This window comes from Berghia stephanieae, chromosome 4, assembly GCF_034508935.2.
Source record: "Berghia stephanieae isolate SIO BIC M18660-M18661 chromosome 4, UCSD_Bste_1.3, whole genome shotgun sequence".
NCBI lineage: Eukaryota > Metazoa > Mollusca > Gastropoda > Nudibranchia > Aeolidiidae > Berghia > Berghia stephanieae.
Window position 1 is genome coordinate 52,904,152 of NC_088363.1, and position 22,966 is coordinate 52,927,117.

Sequence of the window (22,966 nt, forward strand, 5' to 3'; positions counted from 1 at the left end):
GATTCTCATTTTTATGTAGACGTATCGATATTAATCTCAGCTACTCATCGGTCCCTTTCTTATCTCTGGGTGTGTCTTTTTTACGAAACCCGCCGAAACCCGCCGAAACCCGCCGAAACCCGACGAAACCCGACGAATCCCGACAAAGTTATGGGAAGTAGGTGGCTGTGGGGAGTGAACCTAGAACTCAGGGAAGTGTACACCATTGGGGAGTGAACCTGGGACTGGGTTTTGGCGGGTTTCGTAAAAAAGAACCAGTGCCTTTTTACGAAACCCGCCGAAACCCGCCGAAACCCGCCGAAACCCGCCGAAACCCGGCGAAACCCGACAATATCCAGCAAAGTTATGGGAAGTAGACAACTGTGGGGAGTGAACCCGAGACTCAGGGAAGTGTACACCAGTCGGGAGTGAACCTGAGACTAAGGTTATCGGCCGGTTTCGGCGGGTTTCGTAAAAAAGAATTAGTGCTTTATTACGAAACCCGCCGAAACCCGACAATATCCGGTAAAGTTATGGGAGTTTGGCAACAGTGGGGGTGATCCTGGGAGTCAGGGAATTGCACACCAGTGGGGAGTTAACCTGGGACTGTGTAAAAAGGATATCAGTGGGAAATAAACCTGGGACTAAAGGGAGATGGATACCATTGAAAGTTGAAGCCGGATATGAGAGTTTGGTACCAGAGGAGAATGAACCTGACACTATAGGAAGTGGGCGCCAGTGGGGAGTGAACCTGGGACTATGTAAACAGGATATCAGTGGGAAATAAACCTGGACTAAAGGGAGGTGGATACCATTGGGAGTTGAAGCCGGATTTGGGAGTTGGGTACCAGAGGAGAGATAAACCTGACACTATAGGAGGTTGGCGCCAGTGGGGAGTGAACCTGGGACTATGTAAAAAGGATATCAGTGGGAAATAAACCTGGGACTAAAGGGAGGTGGATACCATTGGGAGTTGAAGCCGGATTTGGGAGTTGGGTACCAAAGGAGAGATAAACCTGACACTATAGGAGGTTGGCGCCAGTGGGGAGTGAACCTGGGACTATGTAAAAAGGATATCAGTGGGAAATAAACCTGGGACTAAAGGGAGATGAATACCATTGAAATTTGAAGCCGGATATGAGAGTTTGGTATCAGAGGAGAATGAACCTGACACTATAGGAAGTGGGCGCCAGTGGGGAGTGAACCTGGGACTATGTAAACAGGATATCAGTGGGAAATAAACCTGGGACTAAAGGGAGATGGATAAAATTGAAAGTTGAAGTCGGATATGAGAGCTTGGTACCAGAGGAGAATGAACCTGACACTATAGGGGGTGGGCGCCAATGGGGAGTGAACCTGGGACTATATAAACAGGATATCAGTGGGAAATAAACCTGGGACTAAAGGGAGGTGGATACCATTGGGAGTTGAAGCCGGATTTGGGAGTTGGGTACCAGAGGAGAGATAAACCTGACACTATAGGAGGTTGGCGCCAGTGGGAGTGAACCTGGGACTATGTAAAAAGGATATCAATGGGAAATAAACCTGGGACTAAAGGGAGATGAATACCATTGAAAGTTGAAGCCGGATATGAGAGTTTGGTACCAGAGGAGAATGAACCTGACACTATAGGAAGTGGGCGCCAGTGGGGAGTGAACCTGGGACTATGTAAACAGGATATCAGTGGGAAATAAACCTGGGACTAAAGGGAGATGGATAAAATTGAAAGTTGAAGTCGGATATGAGAGCTTGGTACCAGAGGAGAATGAACCTGACACTATAGGGGGTGGGCGCCAATGGGGAGTGAACCTGGGACTATGTAAACAGGATATCAGTGGGAAATAAACCTAGGACTAAAGGAAGGTGGATACCATTGGGAGTTGAAGCCGGATATGAGAGTTTGGTACCAGAGGAGAATGAACCTGACACTATAGGAGGTGGGCGCCAGTGGGGAGTGAACCTGGGACTATGTAAACAGGATATCAGTGGGAAATAAACCTGGGACTAAAGGGAGATGGATACCATTGAAAGTTGAAGTCGGATATGAGAGCTTGGTACCAGAGGAGAATGAACCTGAAACAATAGGAGGTGGCGCCAGTGGAGAGTGAACCTGGGACTCATGGAATTGCACACCACTGGGAGTTAACCTGGGAATATGTATAAAGGATATCAGTAGGAAATATATCTGGGACTAAAGGGAGATGGATACCATTGGGAGTTGAAGCCGGATTTATTTCCCACTGATATCCTTTTTTAGATATTCACAGGTTAACTTCCCACTGGTGTGCAATTCCCTGACTCCCAGGTTCACTCCCCACTGGCGCCCACCTTTTATAGTGTCAGGTTCATTCTCCTCTGGTACCCAACTCCTATAGTTCGGCTCGGATACCCACAGTTATCCATCTCCCACAGTCCCAGGTTAACTCCAAATTGGTGTGCACTTCCCTGAGTCCCAGGTTCACTCCCCACTGGCGCCCACCTCCTATAGTGTCAGGTTTCTCTCTCCTCTGGTACCCAACTCCCAAATCCGGCTTCAACTCCCAATGGTATCCATCTCGCTTTAGTCCCAGATTTATTTCCTACTGATCTCATTTTTACATAGTCCCAGGTTCACTCCCCACTGGCGCCCACCCCCTATAGTGTCAGGTTCATTCTCCTCTGGTACCAAGCTCTCATATCCGGCTTCAACTTTCAATGGTATCCATCTCCCTTTAGTCCCAGGTTTATTTCCCACTGATATCCTTTTTACATATTCCCAGGTTAAATCCCCACTGGTATGCAATTCCCTGACTCCCAGGTTCACTCCCCACTGGCGCCCACCTTCTATAGTGTCAGGTTCATTCTCCTCTGGTACCCAACTCCTATAGTTCTGCTCGGATACCCACAGTTATCCATCTCCCACAGTCCAAGGTTAACTCCCAATTGGTGTGCACTTCCCTGAGTCACAGGTTCACTCCACACTGGCGCCCATCTCCTATAGTGTCAGGTTCATTCTCCTCTGGTACTCAACTCCCATATCCGGCTTCAACTTACAATGGTATCCATCTCCCTTTAGTCCCAGGTTAATTTCCCACTGAAATCCTTTTTACACAGTCCCAGGTTAACTCCCCACTGGTGTGAAATTCCCTGAGTCCCAGGTTCACTCCCCACTGGCGCCCACCTTCTATAGTGTCAGGTTCATTCTCCTCTGGTACTCAACTCCCATATCCGGCTTCAACTTTCAATGGTATCCATCTCCCTTTAGTCCCAGGTTTATTTCCCACTGATATCCTTTTTACACAGTCCCAGGTTAACTCCCCACTGGTGTGCAATTCCCTGACTCCCAGGATCACCCCCACTGTTGCCAAACTCCCATAACTTTGCCGGATATTGTCGGGTTTCGGCGTGTTTCGGCGGGTTTCGGCGGGTTTCGTAATAAAGCACTAATTCTTTTTTACGAAACCCGCCGAAACCGGCCGATAACCTTAGTCTCAGGTTCACTCCCGACTGGTGTACACTTCCCTGAGTCTCGGGTTCACTCCCCACAGTTGTCTACTTCCCATAACTTTGCTGGATATTGTCGGGTTTCGGCGGGTTTCGGCGGGTTTCGGCGGTTTCGTAAAAAAGCACTGGTTCTTTTTTACGAAACCCGCCGAAACCCAGTCCCAGGTTCACTCCCCAATGGTGTACACTTCCCTGAGTTCTGGGTTCACTCCCCAGTGCCACCTACTTCCCATAACTTTGTCGGGATTTGTCGGGTTTCGGCGGGTTTCGCAGGGTTTCGCAGGGTTTCGGCGGGTTTCGGCGGGTTTCGTAAAAAAGACACACCGCTTATCTCTTTCATGTTTAATGCCCAAGGGGTATCGATACTTACAATATGATTAACTGCCATAAAAGGATCCATCATTGTTTGATTTCTTTCTTCTTTCTACTTATTTCGTCCCATTTGCTCATGTGCGTGCGATTCTACCACATTTACCTAATGGAAAGTTAATTTGTTAAAAAGTAAAATTCGAACTCCGGAAATACGTTATGTAGGCACTTTCAAATCGAAAGTAAGAACTTCTCAATTGCTTCATATTTGATAGTTTTTCAAAAGTAAATAACAATTTTTAAATAGACAGATAGGCCTTTAAAAATAGTTTAATATGAGACCGTACTTTTAGATCTAGGATACACGGTTCCAAAGTTATTGTGAGGCCCCAAGGCCGTGGAAGAGGAGTCTATTCCAAGTCCCGTGAGGTTGAATAAAAGTAACCATTGCCTACTGTCCCTTGAATAGAGATGTTAACAAATAGCTAGTGCCTTCCGCCAGATATAAAGACCCAACTACCCAACAACTACTGCTCAGAGGGATCAGGAGTGTACAAATTAGTCCCTTAGTTATGAGTTGTGAGAAGAGCGTTCTACCAATTGAGCCATTAATAGCTGTAGCCGAATTTCCCTCTTCATATTTTCCTGACAATGTAAAACTCGCTCTTTGCAATTGGCAATGCGTAGGCATATTTTTTAAATCCGATTTTAATTTATAAGTCGAGTGACGTAAATTAGATATTAATTCTTTAACAACGAGGTTGTTTTTGTTTTGTTTTTTAATCACATAATGAACCTAACATGTTTCACCTCGGGCGCAGTGACAGAAACGCCACTCGAACTTCATTAAAGAGATCAGAATCATATCGCTTCGAATACTCTCTTGGTGGAAACAATAATATTTGGTGTTAAGGAACATCAACTCAAATTCTGGCTATAAAGAGTTCATTTAATTTAATTAATCATGAAGGGTTTAATGCATGCATTATTGTTGAGAAAACATTTCTTTTTTGGCTAGCACAACTGCATCGCTTTTTTGTTAATTTGACTTTAACTTATAAACACGCTGCAGTGAAAAAAAAAAGAACAAAAAATAAACTTGAGGTTGCTCATTCTTGTCTCTCCGCGGAATTCAGAAATTTCACTGTTATAATTTTGTTAGAGGTGATATCCGACTAATGATGCCAAATTAGATACCGTCTTGTAGTTTTCAATAAATTTTAACCATCTATGTCTGTAAACTCTTAATCTTGTCAGACTGACATCTTATTATTCGAATAAAAGAGATAATTGTCTCGTTATTTAAATGGTTTACTATCTAGTTTGCCTTATATTTCCTAAGTATTTACTGAACATTTTGCTTGGCTTAAGAGTTTTTCTACTATAACAAGAAGACCATAATAAATTGGGGTACTGGTAACGGAAATAAAACTTTTTAAAATGATAAAATACTGAACTGAACTGGCATTGTGAATATTGTCAAAATAGTCCACCCCTCCCCGCCCCCAGTGCCCTCTACAGAAATGATAAATACTGACCATCAGTCCTCCTGTTTGATCTTCTTGCGAACCGCCACTGATCATGTCTATTTTGAATCACTTGATCGACTTTCAAAATAAGAATATCTTTTAATACTTAAGTCAATACCAGAATCCCGTGAGTGAGACAGATTAAGGTCATCCAATGAAAAACAAAAGATGGATTTTTAATTATTTATTGTATATGGTTTTGTTTATACTGTTGGGTTTTTTTTTTTCCACTTGCATTAACTTTGTTGATCTGGTGAATGCTGATGTGAATTATTTATTGTCAAAAAAAAGTTAAAAGTCTCTGAAGAGAAATTGTATTTCACCTTAAATGAAATCCGTATCGATTCTTTTAATCTTAAAGGGAGAGGTTGATTTAAATTGATCTACTTTATCAAGAGAATCGTAGCAACATTGCGATACTTGCTATCATAATAATGCCTGGGTCGCACCACTACTACTGTTCTCTCAATGAAGATAACTATTCCGTTTTAACCAGATGATAGGAAGAAATTATTATTCTGAGGCATCTTAGTCTGGCTTTTTGGGGGTCCGCTCTACGACAAATGTTAAACAAAACAAAAACAATAAACAACAATCTAAAAAAACTTGAGCTTTTATATAGAGCAATATCCAAAACGCTTTACAAGGGGTCCTTGGTCAACAACAATTTAACATGTAAGACGTGACATGATGCCTGTTAGGCGATATTACATTTTTTTTCGAACAGAGACAACGCTAGGTACTCATTTTACACCTGAGTACGGTGAGAGAATTTGAGTAAAGAGTCTTTTCCAAGGACCCAACTATACGCCGAGCGACGCTCGAACCCAGGACCTTCCGATGCGAAAGCGAGTGCCTTACCACTAGACCACATAGCCGCACACTTTTCATGAGACTTTGAAATATGAAAAATACTCTATAGCTTGCAGTATTGAATATTCATTTAGAAAAGGCACAACTTGTGCTACAGATCTGCCACTCTTTATTTAAACACATAGTGAATCTAGACGCAAGTAGTGTTATTAAAACCTACAAATTAAGGGTTTTGTCAGATGCGTCGTTCTACCGGCTTGAGACGATTGTGATACACAAAGGCAAACTGCTCGCGTAGCGTTCTCATGACTGTTTTCCCCTTCATATGCCTGTCAATTAAGTCAGAATTCGCCGAGTCTGGAATTTCTCCTTTGCTGTAGTAATTTCGAAAGGTTGGATATTAAAATGGCTCTGTTTTAACTCAATTTCTGATTGTTCGAGTAGAAGAGCGTGATTTGGGATTCATAATGGAATAAATTATTGGTTCCAAATCATAATGTACGTGTGTATTGCTCACTTCTTTATAGAAGACACTAGTGTGTCTTGTTAAGACTGTTAGAATACTTGGTGATTGTTCGCACAACGGATATAGTTTTTAACTTTTACACAAAGGAAATGAATCCGACAGATACACAAGGAGATGTGTCCTGATAGCTCAGCTGATAGAGCACTCTACTTGAATGAGACAATTGGTTATGAGTTGTAGTTTTTTTCCCCACAACATCATTATAAACACAAAACTAGAGGCCATGGGTTGTATAGTTACCCTACTGTCATCAAACACATTTTTTAACCAGTTAACTGTTGTTGTACTCTGGAAAAATAAGTATTTAAAGATTTGGCCAGAAAACTCGTCCTTTAAAGTATTGATTGATTTGAAAATGACCCTCATCTTGGCATAAACTCTTAAATCTGGGACCTCGAGAGGTGTACATGTTAGCTGGTCTGAATAACGAACGCAATTTAGGGCTTGTTTTAACACTGTTGTAATATAACAATATTTTACGTCGGTTTTAAAGTATTTCCATTACAACAACTATAGTTTTAAAAAAGCCAGCAATTTCACGGGGAAAGAACTATTTTCATTCGATATTGTACCCACCATCATTTAATGAGGGCAGATTGGTAAACAACGTTGTCTGTGTAACTTGGTACATCCTCTGTTCATTTTTCTAGGTGGCCCAACATGAAGTGTAAGCCACTATAGCCTCTGACCCGTGACACAGCAACGTACAGTTGTCCGTGTGTGAAAACAGGTTGTGGTAAGAAAACTCATCCTTTAAAGTATCGATTGATTTAAAAATGACCCTCATCTTGGCATAAACTCTTAAATCTGGGACCTCGAGAGGTGCACTTGTTAGCAGGTCTGAATAAGAACGAAATGTAGGGCTTGTTTTAACACTGTTGTAATATAACAATATTTTACGTCGGTTTTAAAGTATTTCCCTCACAGCAATGAGACCATAACAATTTGAGTAATCAGACCCGCAAATAAGTTAACATCGGTACGAACGAATATTTCCATTACAACAATGAGTTCATAACGTTGTTAGGCCTAGTCTATCCCTTCTTTTGCAAATAAGTGTATCTACGTCGGTGCGAATTATAATAGAGTTTTATGTTCTTGGATTATCAACCATGTCAGGAAAAGACCAAAATTATCAACATTATGACGACTGCTCACAATTTTTGAAATTCACAATACAAGTTTGATCAGCGTTTCTTTTTATTTTGACTCATTGGTTTCTTTATAATTTCTTTTAACAAAGACCTCGCGGCAGCCCTAAATTTGGAAGTTTTTGACAAGGTGACGGTCATTTTAATGGATCAATATTTGAAGGACGAGTTTTCTAGCCAAAGTTTTAAATACATGTTTTTGTTTCCCAGAGTACGGCAGAATAAACCACATGATTGAGGACTTGGTTGGAAGAAATTTGAAAGATGAATAAATTGATCGCGTCGATTTTATACAAGCAACATTCTGGTCAGTTTCCTGACTCTTGCGAAGACAAGTATTTCCACCAAGAGCAGTAAAATACCACCAGCGATGTACAGTCCAAAGGAGTAGTAGAAATCAAAATCGTAGATGGACTGGTCTATTTTGGGGTAGGCATGTCTTGTCATACTTCCAAACACGATACTACAGGCGGTGCAGCATAATACTGAAATTTAAAATTTTCAAAAAATAAATAAATAAGATAAGATAAGTGCAGTCAAATAATGGAAAAGTATATAAGGGCAGCTATTTCAAGAATAAATTAGTGAAAATGAATAAGCACAACTATTAAATAAAATGATAAAGAGCAAGATCCCTTCAGTTAAAATTTCGTGGCATCAATAGCACAGTGGCAGGTGCCCCGAAGTGTATCGAGGTCGAGCGTTGTTGTACATGGCCACTGACCTGATGGGTAACAACTATCACATTTCATATATTATTCCACTCTGCTCAAGTGTGAAAGAGAACTTGGCTATGTGATACTGACACATTATCCCACTCTACTCAAGTATGAATAAGAACTTGGATTGTAAGAGCGCAAGCATAATGAGAGCACCTTACTGGAGACTTATAAAGCATGGAAACACAATAGATCTATATTATACCGCTTGGAATGTTTTTGTAGGGTGGATTGATAATTTGGAATTGTATTCGAATGTCACAATCAGGTGCTGCTCTCACAAAACGCCTTTTCTTTTACACTGAAAGCTTTTCAGGTATCGCTCAATTAAAATATCCACCAACTTGTCAAAAAGTGGAAACCTAATACTTCAAAATGTCTCAGGGAGATTTTTGGCAAGTTAGGGAGGGAGGTCTATTTTAAACTATCAACATTTATGGAGTAAACTTGTTTGTCCAAAAGAAAAAAAAGTAGTCCTTCAGAGCAATTAGGCTCATGGAGCGGAGTTTATTCCGATTTCTATAGCGTGAAACGGACAATATCAAATGCTTGCCACCCTTTGGATAGGAAGCTAGTACTTTCCGCCAGATCTAACAGACCCAGCTGCCCAAGCACTATTGGGTAGACGGGAAAGAAAAAATCTCGGTATCGATCTCGGTCCCTTTGATTGTGAACGAGTGTTCTACCAACTGAGCTGTCGGATTTGTCCAAAGTGGAAATTTAAGTGACAGATTAGGGAGCAGATACTGGTTTAAGATAAAGATCTAAAAAAGTGTGTATGAAACCGTGTCAGGTACGGTGAGAAAGAAAAATACAAGAAAAAAAATCCCAAACGTTCTGCCTGCCTCGACTGAGGATTGAACCTCAGACCTCTTGATTACCTCTGATATTTTGGGATAGTTGTTTCTCTTGTAATTTTCTTTCTTGCTTTGTCTGGCACTGTTTCATACACGTGGTTTTAGATCTTTGTAACTATTAGTCGTTTTGTCATTAATAGAGGTGGTGGTGATGTCATACAGTTTGTCTTCTTCTACATTGCGTGCATCACCAAAATTGGTGTCTAACAAGTTAAAGCAGAGTCATCCCAAAAAATCAGCTTGCGCCAATGGGAGCGATCTATATTCATGTTTTCGTCCAACCAAGTCATCAATCACATGATTTGTTGCTGTCTAACGATTGGGTATTTCTTCAGAAATGTAAACACGCTGCTTTGTTCATGAAAGTTGTAAGCATACCCATGTGTCAATCTGAACAAAATGGTGATGGTAGATATTTCAAAAACTGTGAACACTTGTCATTATGTAGGTCAATGTGACCAATGACCTCAGGGACATGGAAATGTAATATAGATCATGCCCATTGATCATCAAACCTCAAACCCACTGAATACTGGTCAGACAACGGTTACCATAGAGACGAGTTGATTTATTTGGGGGAGGAAGGGGGAGGGGGTATCATTCTTTTTTTCCTTTTGACTTTGTCTGTTTCATACACGCTTTTTCAGATTATTTATCTTGCACCAGATACTTGAGCTTGTATATAGAGCAATATCCACTAAACGTGCTCAAAGCGCTTTACAAGGGATACCTGATCATCAGCAAAACGTAACATATTACACTTTTTTTTCAGACAGAGACAACGTTGTTAACGGTCAGGTACTCATTTTACACCTAAGCAGGTGAGAGAATATTATGACTAAAGAGCCTTTTTCCAAGGACTCAAATATGTGCCGAGTGAGGCTCGAACCCAGGACCTTCCGATCCGAAAGCGAGTGTCGCACCACTAGACCACATAGCCGCACGAGAGCCTGCTTCCAAAATTTTCACCCCGGTTTTGTGTCGTTTTACCTGATATCATTCCAAAACCAAGACAAATAATGATGACAGTAGCTGTGATTTTCTCATACTGTGTTATCATCCACATGTGAAGGACGAAGAGAATTGTCGACACACCTGCCAGGAACACACCTAATATGGTCATTGATTGGATGACGTGCAACGTCTCTGGAATTAGACAAAACAAAATATTGGTTTGATCAGGTTCTGGTCGAAATTATGTGCAGGCCTGATGATCCATTTTTTCTAATGAGCTTTTTATATAGATCAATATCCACTAAATATGCTCAAAACGCTTTACAATGGGTCCCTGGTCAACAGCAACCTTTAACATATCGGACGGGACATGACGCCTGTTAGGCGATATTACAATTTTTCGGACAAAGACAATGCTGTTAACGGCCAGGTACTCATTTTACACCTGAGTACGGTGAGAGAATGTGAGTAAAGAGCCTTTTCAAGAACTCAACTATGCGCCGAGCGAGGCTCGAACCCAGGACCTTCCGATCCGAAAGCGAGTGTCATAGCACTATACCACATAGGGAAGAGAAGTCGTGACATCAAACCCGCTATGCTTTTGGTTCCTAAATCCCTGGGAGTGTGTATGTCGTCAGTCCTTCGGGACACTAATAATGAATAGGTTACATAGCGCTGGATAACTATTTCAGTAGCAGAAAACATAGGCAGATATTTAGGATTATAGATAGCGTGCGCTTGGCTAAGAAGCTCACAACATTGCCATCCGGAAGTATAATGGACCCACACACAAATCCTCTGTAACCATGAACTTTTGTAGTCTGGATAATACAGTTAAGTGAGAATTACTCATAAATGTGGATGGCAAAAATCAATAACAAAGACCCGAGTGAAGTAAACTTCATTCTATCTATAGGAAGCAATAGAATGAGGATGGATGATCTTTATTGACAACCAGGATATTATATTTAGACTAAGAAATAAGATACCATCACTCTGACACCAGAAGATGAATTATAGATGGTATGTATCTATCCAGTCCTTCGGAAGAGCGGTTTTACACTTTCAATGAAACAGGAACCAGATGATTTTTTACATCACACTTTTCTTCCCAGTTGTTATTGGTTCATTGTCAGACCTGCCAGCTCGACATTGTATATGTTTGTAGTTTTCAGGGCGGAAAAAATAGAAGACATCATAACTAGATTCACAACATTTCAATCTGTACGAAGTGGGGTTTTTTTTTAACATATCAAATTCTTTGCTCTGGCACCAAAACTTATTTTTCAACAAATTTTATTGAATAAAAAATATTTGTGAAGCCACGAGATTGGAGCAAAAAAATTCGTAGGACTGCGGCTTGTTCGTGGCAGTAGGCAGGTCTGCTCATTAGTGTAATGGAAATACTCTCAACGCGACACAATATATTCCATCAAAACAATGTTAAATCAAGCCCGTAATAGCGTTCGATTATCAGACCTAGTCGTACCGTGACAAATAACATTGTCTGTATTTGTATGGATTTGACTATAATTGTAATCATTTTATTATAGAAGCGACCAAATTGTTTGAATTTGGCGTGTTAGCACGTTAATGATTCCGATTAACAAGACTTGGAGATATGTTGTAGTTGGCATGGAACACGAGAAATAAGAGTACTAAAAATGGTTGGGGGAGGAGGACGAATAGGAAGACAAGGAAATGAAAGAAAGCAATGCAGTTATAAAGGAGAATGATGGTCAGGGTTGAGGAGGAGAATGAGGAGGAGAAGGGGGAGGAGAAGGAGGAGGAGGAGGAGAAGAAGAAGAAACAGAAGAAGAAGAAACAGAAGAAGAAGAAGAAGAAGAAGAAGAAGAAGAAGAAGAAGAAGAAGAAGAAGAAGAAGAAGAAGAAGAAGAAGAAGAAGAAGAAGGAAGAGGAGGAGGAGGAGGAGGAGGAGGAGGAGGAGGAGGAGGAAGAGGAGGAGAAGGAGAAAGACATGGTGATGATACTGGATCTGAGGTTATACTACTAGAGAATAGTACTAGAGAATAGCCCACTAGTTTTACAATACTGTCGAGAAAAACGTCTAATTGAATTTTCCTGGATTACTACCCATTACATGATCTGTTTATCAACAAGTTCGATTACTGAGTTGTCACAACTTCTATTTGTGGCACACAACAACAAAAAATCTAAATTTATATTTATCTTGTCTTGGGAAATTGCTTTTTAACGATGTTATGTGTTTATCGTGACCGGATTATTTTTATAATATGTTTGATCTATCTAGCTAGTTCAATGGATTATGTAAATAAATAACAAATTGAGATTTTATATAGAGAAATATCCACTAAACGCGCTCAAAGCACTTTACAAGGGGCCCCTGTCCAAGAGCAACATTTAACATGTAGGACGGGACATGACACCTGTTAGGCGATATTACAATTTTTCGGATAGAGACAACGCTGTTAACTTCCAGGTACTCATTTTGCACCTGAGTGTACGGTGACAGAATGTGAGTAAAAAGCCTTCTCCAAGGACTGAACTATGCGCCGAGCGAGGCTCGTACCCAAGACCTTCAGATTCGAAAGCGAGTGTCATACCAATAAACCACATAGCCACACAAACACCATGGTCCGCCAATTGTGATAATAAATAAATTGGTAACAATAACATGATGAAAAATGATAGAAATCCCATTATCAATCTAAGGGGAAACATGTGTTTAGTAGGGTCTATTCCAAAAGAAAGACTGGAATAACCCAACCGTCAGCAACAGTGCAGCATTGCAAAGTGAGTTAGGGCGAGATGACTTGCTCGAGACGGCGAGCAGTCGAACTCAATACCTTTTGAGTACAAAGCAAAGGCTATAACACTGAGACACACTACCCCTCAGATAGATTGACAGATAGTTTGTAAAATAGATAGATAGATAAATGGATAGATAGATAGATAGATAGATAGATAGATAGATAGATAGATAGATAGATAGATAGATAGATAGATAGATAGATAGATAGATGGAGAAAGGTAGATGGGTGGATGGGTAAATAAGTTAGTTAATTGACTTAGCGCACTATATATTTTTTACATAGAAAATCCATAATTTATAATATTATAAATATTATTACATAGATATTAGATTGACAGATAGTTTGTAAAATAGATAGATAGATAAATAGATAGATAGATAGATAGATAGATAGATAGATGGAGAAAGATAAATGGGTGGATGGATAAATAAGTTGGTTAATTGACTTTGCCCACTAGATATTTTTTTACATAAACCCATAATTTATAATATTATAAATATTATCACATAGATATTATTACCTATATCACCCATGTCAGGAAGCAAGGCACACTCCCTCATTGACGTGGTCCGACGATCGAGGGTAAGTTTGCCACAATAATGGAACAGTCCGACCAAAACATCTGGAGTTTGGGCCCAGCCTGGTGTCGCCACACCAGTTATCTGTCGATCAAAACAAAGACGTACTACTACTACTACTACTACTACTACTACTACTACTACTACTACTACTACTACTACTACTGCTACTACTACTACTACTACTACTACTACTTACAACTACAACAACTACTACTACTACTACACAACTATACTACTACTCTACTACTACTACTACTACTACTACTACTACTACTACTACTACTACTGTTACAACAACAACAACAACTGCTACTACTACTGCTACTACTACTACTACTACTACTACTACTACTACTACTACTACTACTACTACTACTACTACTAATACTACTACTACTACTACTACTACTTCTACTACTACTACTTTTACTACTATTACTACTACTACTACTACTACTACTACTACTACTACTACTACTACTGCTATTGTTATTGTTATCATCATTATTTTTATTATTATTATTATTAACGATGATGATAATGATAATAATAATAATAATAATAATAATAATAATAATAATAATAATAATAATAATAATAATAATAATAATAATAATAGTAATAATAATAATAATAATAATAATAATAATAATAATAATAATAATAATAATAATAATAATAATAATAATAATGATATAATAATATATATATTACGTATGATTATTATTATTATATTATTATTATTATTATTATTATTATTATTATTATTATCATCATCATGATCATCATTTTTAGAGCCCAGTCTACAGTTAGGAATATCAATAGGGATGCCAGTTTAGATAATCAATGACTTAAGTTTGAGTTGTCAAAGACTAATACAAATTGATTATTTATTTATGACATATTTTCTTAGTTATCTTAAAGTGAAGTCTCCTCATACCGTACATTAAGGACTCTGGTAGACAATTCGCTCTTGTGTAAAGTATCTATTACTTAGAGGCGCCAATTTTTTTAAAAACCAATTAAGAACCCCCCCCCCCCCCCCCCCCCCCCAGTTCTTATTAGCATGTGTCTCTGGTAGCTGTGTGAGTTACTTTAGGGTCAGACGGGTTCTTTAAGTCGTACACTAGGGTCGCCTCATCTCGTACACTTAGCTTATTCAGTCCTCAAGACCCGAAATATTATATGATATGTGTCGTTATAAAGTTATATTATCTGTAAATGGTGATAACAGTATGGTCAATGTCCGCTTTATTTCAGGACGAATTATGTATACGTTTTGGGTTTCCCTTTCATCAGCTACCGTCATTACATTACAATTAAATACATTATATGGGACAATTCAGTGCTTGATATGGTGGTAAGTACACGCTATTAAAGATGAGAATGCTATGGACGTAACGGAAGTTTCGGGTATTCCCTCCATCTACCAGGATAGATTACTCTGCCACTCTTTTCCGAGCTTTACTTACCCCATTATATTGAGCAATACAGTGATAGATGTGATGGTAAATTCATTCTATTCAATAGACGAATGTGTGCGTATCTCTGTGTGTGTGTGTGTGTGTGTGTGTGTGTGTGTGTGTGTGTGTGAAAATATTCTTCTGTTTACGAGATGAGTGCCTTGAAATTGGTCAATCATTACAAAATTAGCATTTGTAATAGCAATTTTCGTCAAATTAAATGTAAATAAGCATTTCTTCTGGGATATTCACCCCCTAAAATACTGCGTGGATACATTAAGATTGGAATAATCATTAGAATAAGGTTATAATTGGAAGCGAAATAAACGGTTATTCTTATTTTCATTCACGCGATTTTATGATTTAGAATAAATGATTTTTTTTGGTAAATATTGTGATTTCGTATTCGTCCTGAGTTATTTTACAAGGTAATAGGAGGAGAGATTTTAAATAGGTAATAGGCGACAATTGGTAGTAATGACAGTTGTGGTGGTTATGGCGGTTAGGGTTAGTGTGATGGTGATTGTGGGGGTGGTGGTGGTAGTTGTGGTGATGATGATGATGTTGACGACGACGACGATGATGATGATGATGATGATAATGATGTTGATGATGAGGAAGAGTAGGAGAAGGAGGAGGATGAAGAGGAGGAGGTGGTGGTGGTGGTGGAGGAGGAGGAGGAGGAGAAGGGGAAACAGGAGGAGATGGAAAAGGAGAAGTAGGAAAAGGAGGAGCATGGAGATTGAGAAAGAGGAGGAGAAGGAGAAAGACGATAAGGAGGAGAAGGGGGTATATTATTATAATTATAAGATGAGATGGTTGAGCTGGTTGTGGTTCGATGATGGTACAGTAGGAAATGGGTTCCCATGGTGGTATTGGCAACGACGATTGCATTTGTAGTATTAGTAAGATAGATGCGGCTATGTGGTCTAGTGGTATGACAATCGCTTTCGGATCGGAAGGTCCTGGGTTCGAGCCTCGCGCTCGGGGCATAGTTGAGTCCTTGGAAAAGGCTCTTTACTCACATTATCTCACCGTACTCATGTGTAAAATGAGTACCTGGCCGTTAGCAGCGGTGTCTTTGTCCGAAAAATTGTAATATCGCCTAACAGGCGGCATGTCCCGTCCTACATGTTAAATGTTGCTATTGACCAGGGACCCCTTGTAAAGCGCTTTGAGCACATTAATGGATATTGCGCTATATAAAGGTCAATTTTTAATTTTTTAAAAGGATATTGCCATGAAATATTGAACGATTTTAACAGATGGACTTAGTCCGAATGAGTCATACGAACTTTTTCTCTTACCTGTAGCAAAGTGGCCGTGACGAAAGATACAACCGCTACGACGTCAACCTTGGACCGTTGATAAATAATACGAGGGGTGAACCGGTGCATCTTCAAAGCTGTGGTGATCGATCTAGTCAAGAAGAAGATAGAGTTCGATCGTTGCAATCAAACCTTTGATTAAATCTTTTGTTTGTTTGTTTGCTTGTTTGTTTGTTTGTGTTTATTTTATGATGCAAAATCTTTATATTTTAGTAATAGTAGTAACAATTATGTTGTTGTTGATGATGATGATGATGATGATGATGATGATGATGATGATGATGGTGGTGGTGGTGGTGGTGGTGGTGGTGGTGGTGGTGGTGGTGGTGGTGGTGGTGGTGGTGGTGATGTTGGTGGTGGTGAAATATTGTATAGCTCCCAAACTTCCAAAATATCAGACTCAATCGTGCAAAGTAACTATAAATATCTGTTTGTTTTTTTGTTTTTGTTTTTTTTAAATACACAAACACATACATACACACACACACACACACACACACACACACACACACAACTATCTTGCTCTTCAAAATATCTTCTAAGACTCCAAGTGTTTGTGTTAAATAGTTTTTGTTCAATTGACATTTATTGCAGAGTTTCATCAAGTGTGTGACATTTGTTAGGAACCGTCCGAAGGAAGTTCGAAAAATAGAGATTTACTTAATGATTATTAACCCTCTCCGTACCAACTAAAGGAAAATCGTCACATTCGTTACGATTCAAGGAACATTTTTCTCTTTCAAATTTATTTTGTAAATCACAAAATTTGGAGAAAAATCTTTGTTATAGCCATAAGAACTTGATGCTGTTTTGTAAAGCTTGTTATTCTGCACAAAATTAAGTTAAGTATGTCCTTTTTGCTTCTGAGTTAAAATGTAAAGAAATCAATTTTGTGATGAATCGTTATGACATTTTGGTAAAATCCAGAAAATGTTCGGTAAGGAGAAAGTTAATCTGTTGCTCCACTGACAGTCCATCTAAGAATGTGCCCAAACACATTCACAGCTCCCTCTGACCGCTATAAACTGTCAATATCTTTTCAATGTTGCGATATTTCCTCTAGGGCAAAATTTATCTCATGTTCTGCTAGTCAGCTCGTCTTTACCCTCATAACCATCTTGGCAAAAATTCTCAAACCTGGGACCTCTCGAGGTCTATCTAAGTCAAAGATTTGAGAGTTTTGCCAAGCTGAAGGACATTTAAATCGATCGATAGTTGAAGGACGTTTTCTGGTCATTTTTTTTCTTTTCAATACGTAACAGGTAACAGAAACACAAATCTTTGAATGATGATCTAACCAAATTTGGATAGGACACACTACCCCCCCCCCCCCCCACACACACACACAGACACACACACACACACACATATACACACAATATCAGCCACCAAGCGTTTACCCAAATCCCCCGGGGCAAGAGGAATCAAGGCAGGCCGAGAAACACCTGGCCAAACGGTGTGCCGAAGGTGTCTTTTACTTTGAGGCTGTTGAAAAGATAATCCCAGGGTTGAGGTCTCTCGTTGTCAGCCTATTCCTCAGGAGGATGATAGATCTAAGTAGATAAGTAATTCCCAGAGGCTTTAAAGGAATAGTTCTATTGAAAAAGGGGTCCTGCTGGTTTTTCTCACTTATCTCCTTCAGAGCTTTTCATGATATTAAGACTAGTCCCAATGCCGCTTTAATAAGAATAGAAATACTGGTGCCTGGGTAAGTAATAGGCTTCAAAAGAGTAATATCACGTCCGCCCATCAACGAGCAGCTTGGTTCTAAACAAAGAAAATCGGTACTTTTCATTCTTCTTCTGGCAAGAACTTTTTCACATGTCATGTGATCAGAATGTATAAAAGTCAAAACATGATCAGATTTATAATGCTTTCTCCTCTGGATACACTTTCATAAGGGCGTCCGCCATTTTCCTGATAGTTTAATAATAATAATAATAATAATAATAATAATAATAATAATAATAATAATAATAATAATAATAATAATAATAATAATAATAATAATAATAATAATAATAATACTTTATTGCATCCCAAAAAGGAAATTTTTTGTACAGACGTGTTATAATTTACATAATAAGATAAAAATACAATGGAAATAGGATGTATATATGAAAAAGGAGTAGCTCCATAACCAGAGCTGCGCTTTATAATATGAATAATTCCAACACTGTAAAATAGTCAAAACTGTCACTATAAATTAAAAATTGAAAAGATTGCAAAACAAATAAATTAATAATTTAATATTTACATTTTTTGAAAGTAAAAATGCGAAATAATTGTATAAAATGATTATTGCTTGTTGTTATAAAGCCTAATACTGGACGGCAGAAATGATTTTCGGTGGCTCTCTGTTTTCGTTGAAATAGAGAAAGGGCGACCACTTCTTTCTGACATAATAACTGATGGTCTTTGTGGATGATACTGGTCATTTAATATTTTAGTTATTTTATTTATACAAAAGAACCAGTTACTAAGTTACTATGCGTCTTTACGAGGGAAGTGACGTCACGTCACCACTATTGAACCCTATTCCCACGTGCTTTGTAGGTTTTTACAATTTGTAACTCTCTAAATGAATAGAATACTTCTACCCAATCAGGACTTGTGCAGATTTCTCACTACTTTCCGTCAGAGTTTTACATAATATGATCATCCCAGTGCATGCTTTAAATCTGATAAATACAAGGATATTGGCCTGTGCCTTGTCTGTTCTCTCATAGAGGCAATTTGTTCATTCACTATTCTCCTTGAGCTTGCAAATGATTGCATATGATGACGATGATAAAGTCTTAATTGTTTCACATTTCGCAACTCATACAAATGATTGCATATTATGGTGACGATGATAAAGTCTTAATTGTTTCACATTTCGCAACTTATACAAATGATTGCATATTATAGTGACGATGACAACGGTGCTTTACGAGATTTATGGCCAAAATATCAAATACGTATTTTTCCAGAGTACGGCAACAAACTGGTTAACACGTTTCAGGAACGAATGAGTAGAACACAAAAATGACGCTTAGCAGGTGACCTGTCCTTGACTTGCTTTTATGACAAAATATAGCTCGATGAAACGAAATGAATTTAGTGTGAATGTGCAGTAAATGTGAAAGACTATTCGATTATATATATATATATATATATATATATATATATATATATATATATATATATATATATACCCATATGACTATCTAACTATACATACATATATATATATATATATATGTGTGTGTGTGTGTGTGTGTGTGTGTGTGTGTGTGTTTTTGATTGTTTGTTTGTATATATTGGTGTATATATTGTAAAAACAATTCCACTTACTTTTATGAACTCGTGAAATGACGTTAATTATTGCAATTCCATCCGCCTTGCTTTCATCTTTATTTCCTCAATTTTACTCTCATTATTTAAAAACAGTCACAACGAAATGAAATAGTTATATCACATCCAACTGAACTTTAACAATAGTTCAACACGACAACATAGTCATTAATTCTCGTGAAAACTCTAATGAAATAGAATAGTACTTGTATGACGAAAAATTCCAGCGACAATTTATTTAAATATAAGCCAAAGCACTTTATAATTCAAATCATGTTTTTGAAAAACTATATGAGTTCTTAATATCGAAAACAAAATAATCAGTAATCGTTATGATGACGAAAGGTACTTAAACGAAATGTCTGTGTCCAGTGAGTATAACACTCCAACTAATCTATCACAATAAACACATGATTGCTCAGGTGATGTCCCTATCTCATACTGGTCAAATTTATGGTCACGGCTGAATGATTTCATTTCACTTGATGACATAAGATGAGATCTTCAATATAAAGGAATTGGTTTTTACAATCCGAATAACATATTATTCCATTTTAAGAGATGCTAAAGAAACCCATTTTACCCTTTTCGTGAGTATTTTACAATCCCAACCTTCATCTAGTCCCCACCACTCTCTAGTATTTCCTGTCTACAGAAAGAGGTGGATAGAAGAAATGTGTTGAATCTGATATCTAAAAGAACCTATAAGAACATACCAAACAAACAAACAAGCAAACAAACAAATACATAAACAAAAATGTATAAATAAATAAACGGACAAACAAACAACGGCGGGAAGAAAGGAAATGATTTTATGCACTGTTTATGATCTCTGTTGTTCTCGTTGATGTTGTTTCAAAGAGGAAAACCTAAAGATGTGACCTTAGTGCAGATACAAAGATAGGAACCGTCTGGAAAGAACTGGAAATGACAGCGCAGGATATAGGACGAAGGCGTGCTGTGGTCGACGGCCTATGTATGCTCCATGTGTGTCCTCTCCTTAGGGTAGTAATAAATGGCTATTGTCCCAGTTAACACTATAGAAACCAAAACAATCTCCAGCTTCCATTGGCCTTATGGTTATTAATGTGGTCCTCTTGCTGGTATGTAACCAGATAATCTTGTTTCAAAGCTATAGCATGGGAATGGGGAGGGGGGAGATGGCCGTGTGCATAAAGCATTTTACTTTCACTCTGAGCTCCCAGTTTCGAGCCTCAAGAGAAAAATTAAGTCAGTTACTATTACATAATCACTTTGCGGCTCTGCAATGCTGTTGACGTCTAGGTTATCTCTGTCCTTTTAGAGACTGACTTTAAAGTCAAATTCCCCCTTGAGGTATATAAAAGGAGTTAGAGTTTATTTTATGTTATTTACGACTCGCCGTGTCAAGCGTTATTGTGTCGGGTGGTTTAGATGCGCAAATGGGATTTTATAGTGATCTAAACCATGAGACTCGGACCAAGTATTTATGTTTCTCAAAATGAGACATAAAAAGTAGTCCTTCAGAGTCATTAGGCTGATGGAGCCGGAGTTAATACCGGTTTCTAAGGGGTGAAACAGATAAAAGCAATTGCTTGCTACCGACGTGTGCATATATGCAGGTCTTACATCCGAACCCGCTTATGGGCCTAGTTTAACATTGTTGTAATGGACACTATTTTGCGTCGTTTCTTTTGGGGTTTTTTTAGACTTCCATCACAACAATGAGCCCATAAGGAATTTTTGGTTATGAGACCTGCAAATAAGTGCACGTCGCTTGCTATCATTTGAATAGGTCCCATCTACCTCAAAGTCCTTTCCATCAGATCTAACAAACCCTGTTACCCAATCACTGCTCGATAAACAAGGTGTCAGAGAGAAAAAAATATAACTCAATTTCCCCCAAGATCGATCTCGGTCCCTTTGCCTTTGAAGCGAGTATTCTACCAACTGACCTTCCAAGACCCCCGATAAGAGATAAAGAAGACTTCTTATTTATGATCATTTTGACCGTAATTCACTTTTGGGCATCTGTTTCATTCCCATATAATACCACATAAAGGCGATGGGTCACTTTTATTATTTGAGAGGAATCCAATATCGCCGTCAAAGGGTTAATAGCAAATGATGAATTAACTGACCATGTCTCGTTGACTTTTTTTCCCCTATGTCTTAATTAAATCTCCCTTCAAAGAAAAGTGTGTAGAAATGTGTGTTACTATGTGTTGGCTCCGGTTTTGAGATTATTTTTTTTTCGTTTTTGTTTGATTGATATACGAACTGTCAACAGAAATTGACACATCTTATGTCAAATTTGAAAACGATGGTTGCGCAACCTGGCATGATAGTTGTCATAACAGTCTGTCAGCATCTCTTTCTCTCTCCCCCCCCCCCCTCTCTCTCTCTCTCTTTCTTATATATATATATATATATATATATATATATATATATATATCCATTATCTATCTATCTATCTATCTATCTATCTATCTATCGATCTATCTATCTATCTATCTATATCTATCTATCCATCTATGTATCTTTCTATCTATATATCTTCTCTCTCTCTCTCTCTCTCTCTCTCTCTCTCTCTCTCTCTCTCTCTCTCTTCTCTTCTCTTCTCTTCCCTTCTCTTCTCTTTCTCCCCTATGTCGGCTATCTGGTCTTGTGGTATGACACTCGCTTTCGGATCGGAGGGCCTGGGTTCGAGTCTTGCTGTGCGCATTGTTGTCCTTGAAAAAAACTCTTTACTCACACTCTCTCGGCGTACTCAACTGTAAAATGAGTACCTGGTCGTTAACAGTGTTGTCTCTGTCGGGAAGAAAATCGTAATATCGCCTTATAGGCGTCATGTTTCGTTCTACATGTTATGTGTTGTTGTTGGTCAGAGACCCTTTGCGAAAGCTTTGAGCACGATTAGGGGATATTGCGCTATATAAAAGCTCAAGCTCAAGTCTCTCTCTCTCTCTCTCTCTCTCTCTCTCTCTCTATATATATATATATATATATATATATATATATATATATATATATATATATATATACATATATATATATATATATTATATATATCAGAATATATATATATATATATATATATATATCCATTTTTCTCTCTCTCTCTCTCTCTCTCTCTCTCTCTCTCTCTCTCTCTCTCTCTCTCC

At 38.4% G+C, this 22,966-nt stretch overlaps 1 protein-coding gene across 1 annotated transcript; it reads right to left on the reverse strand.

The window, feature by feature from the left end:
* Positions 1-4,773: 4,773 nt before the first annotated feature.
* LOC144970803 (uncharacterized) lies at positions 4,774-20,196 on the reverse strand. The gene is made up of 5 exons (XM_078910826.1): positions 19,824-20,196; positions 16,467-16,578; positions 13,636-13,777; positions 10,357-10,512; positions 4,774-8,275 (listed from the first exon to the last, which is right to left on the reverse strand). The coding sequence occupies exons 2-5, from the start codon at positions 16,554-16,556 to the stop codon at positions 8,079-8,081; spliced, it is 585 nt and encodes a 194-aa protein (XP_078766952.1). The 5' UTR covers positions 16,557-16,578; positions 19,824-20,196; the 3' UTR covers positions 4,774-8,078.
* Positions 20,197-22,966: the final 2,770 nt, after the last annotated feature.

Excerpts from the sequence above, each read along its gene's own strand:
- LOC144970803 (XM_078910826.1), bottom strand. The coding sequence starts at position 16,556 with ATGCACCGGTTCACCCCTCGTATTATTTATCAACGGTCCAAGGTTGAC. Across the intron at positions 10,513-13,635 it reads TCCTGACATGGGTGATATAG|AGACGTTGCACGTCATCCAA; the intron begins GTAATAATATCT and ends GTCTAATTCCAG. Across the intron at positions 8,276-10,356 it reads TGGTTTTGGAATGATATCAG|TATTATGCTGCACCGCCTGT; the intron begins GTAAAACGACAC and ends TTTAAATTTCAG.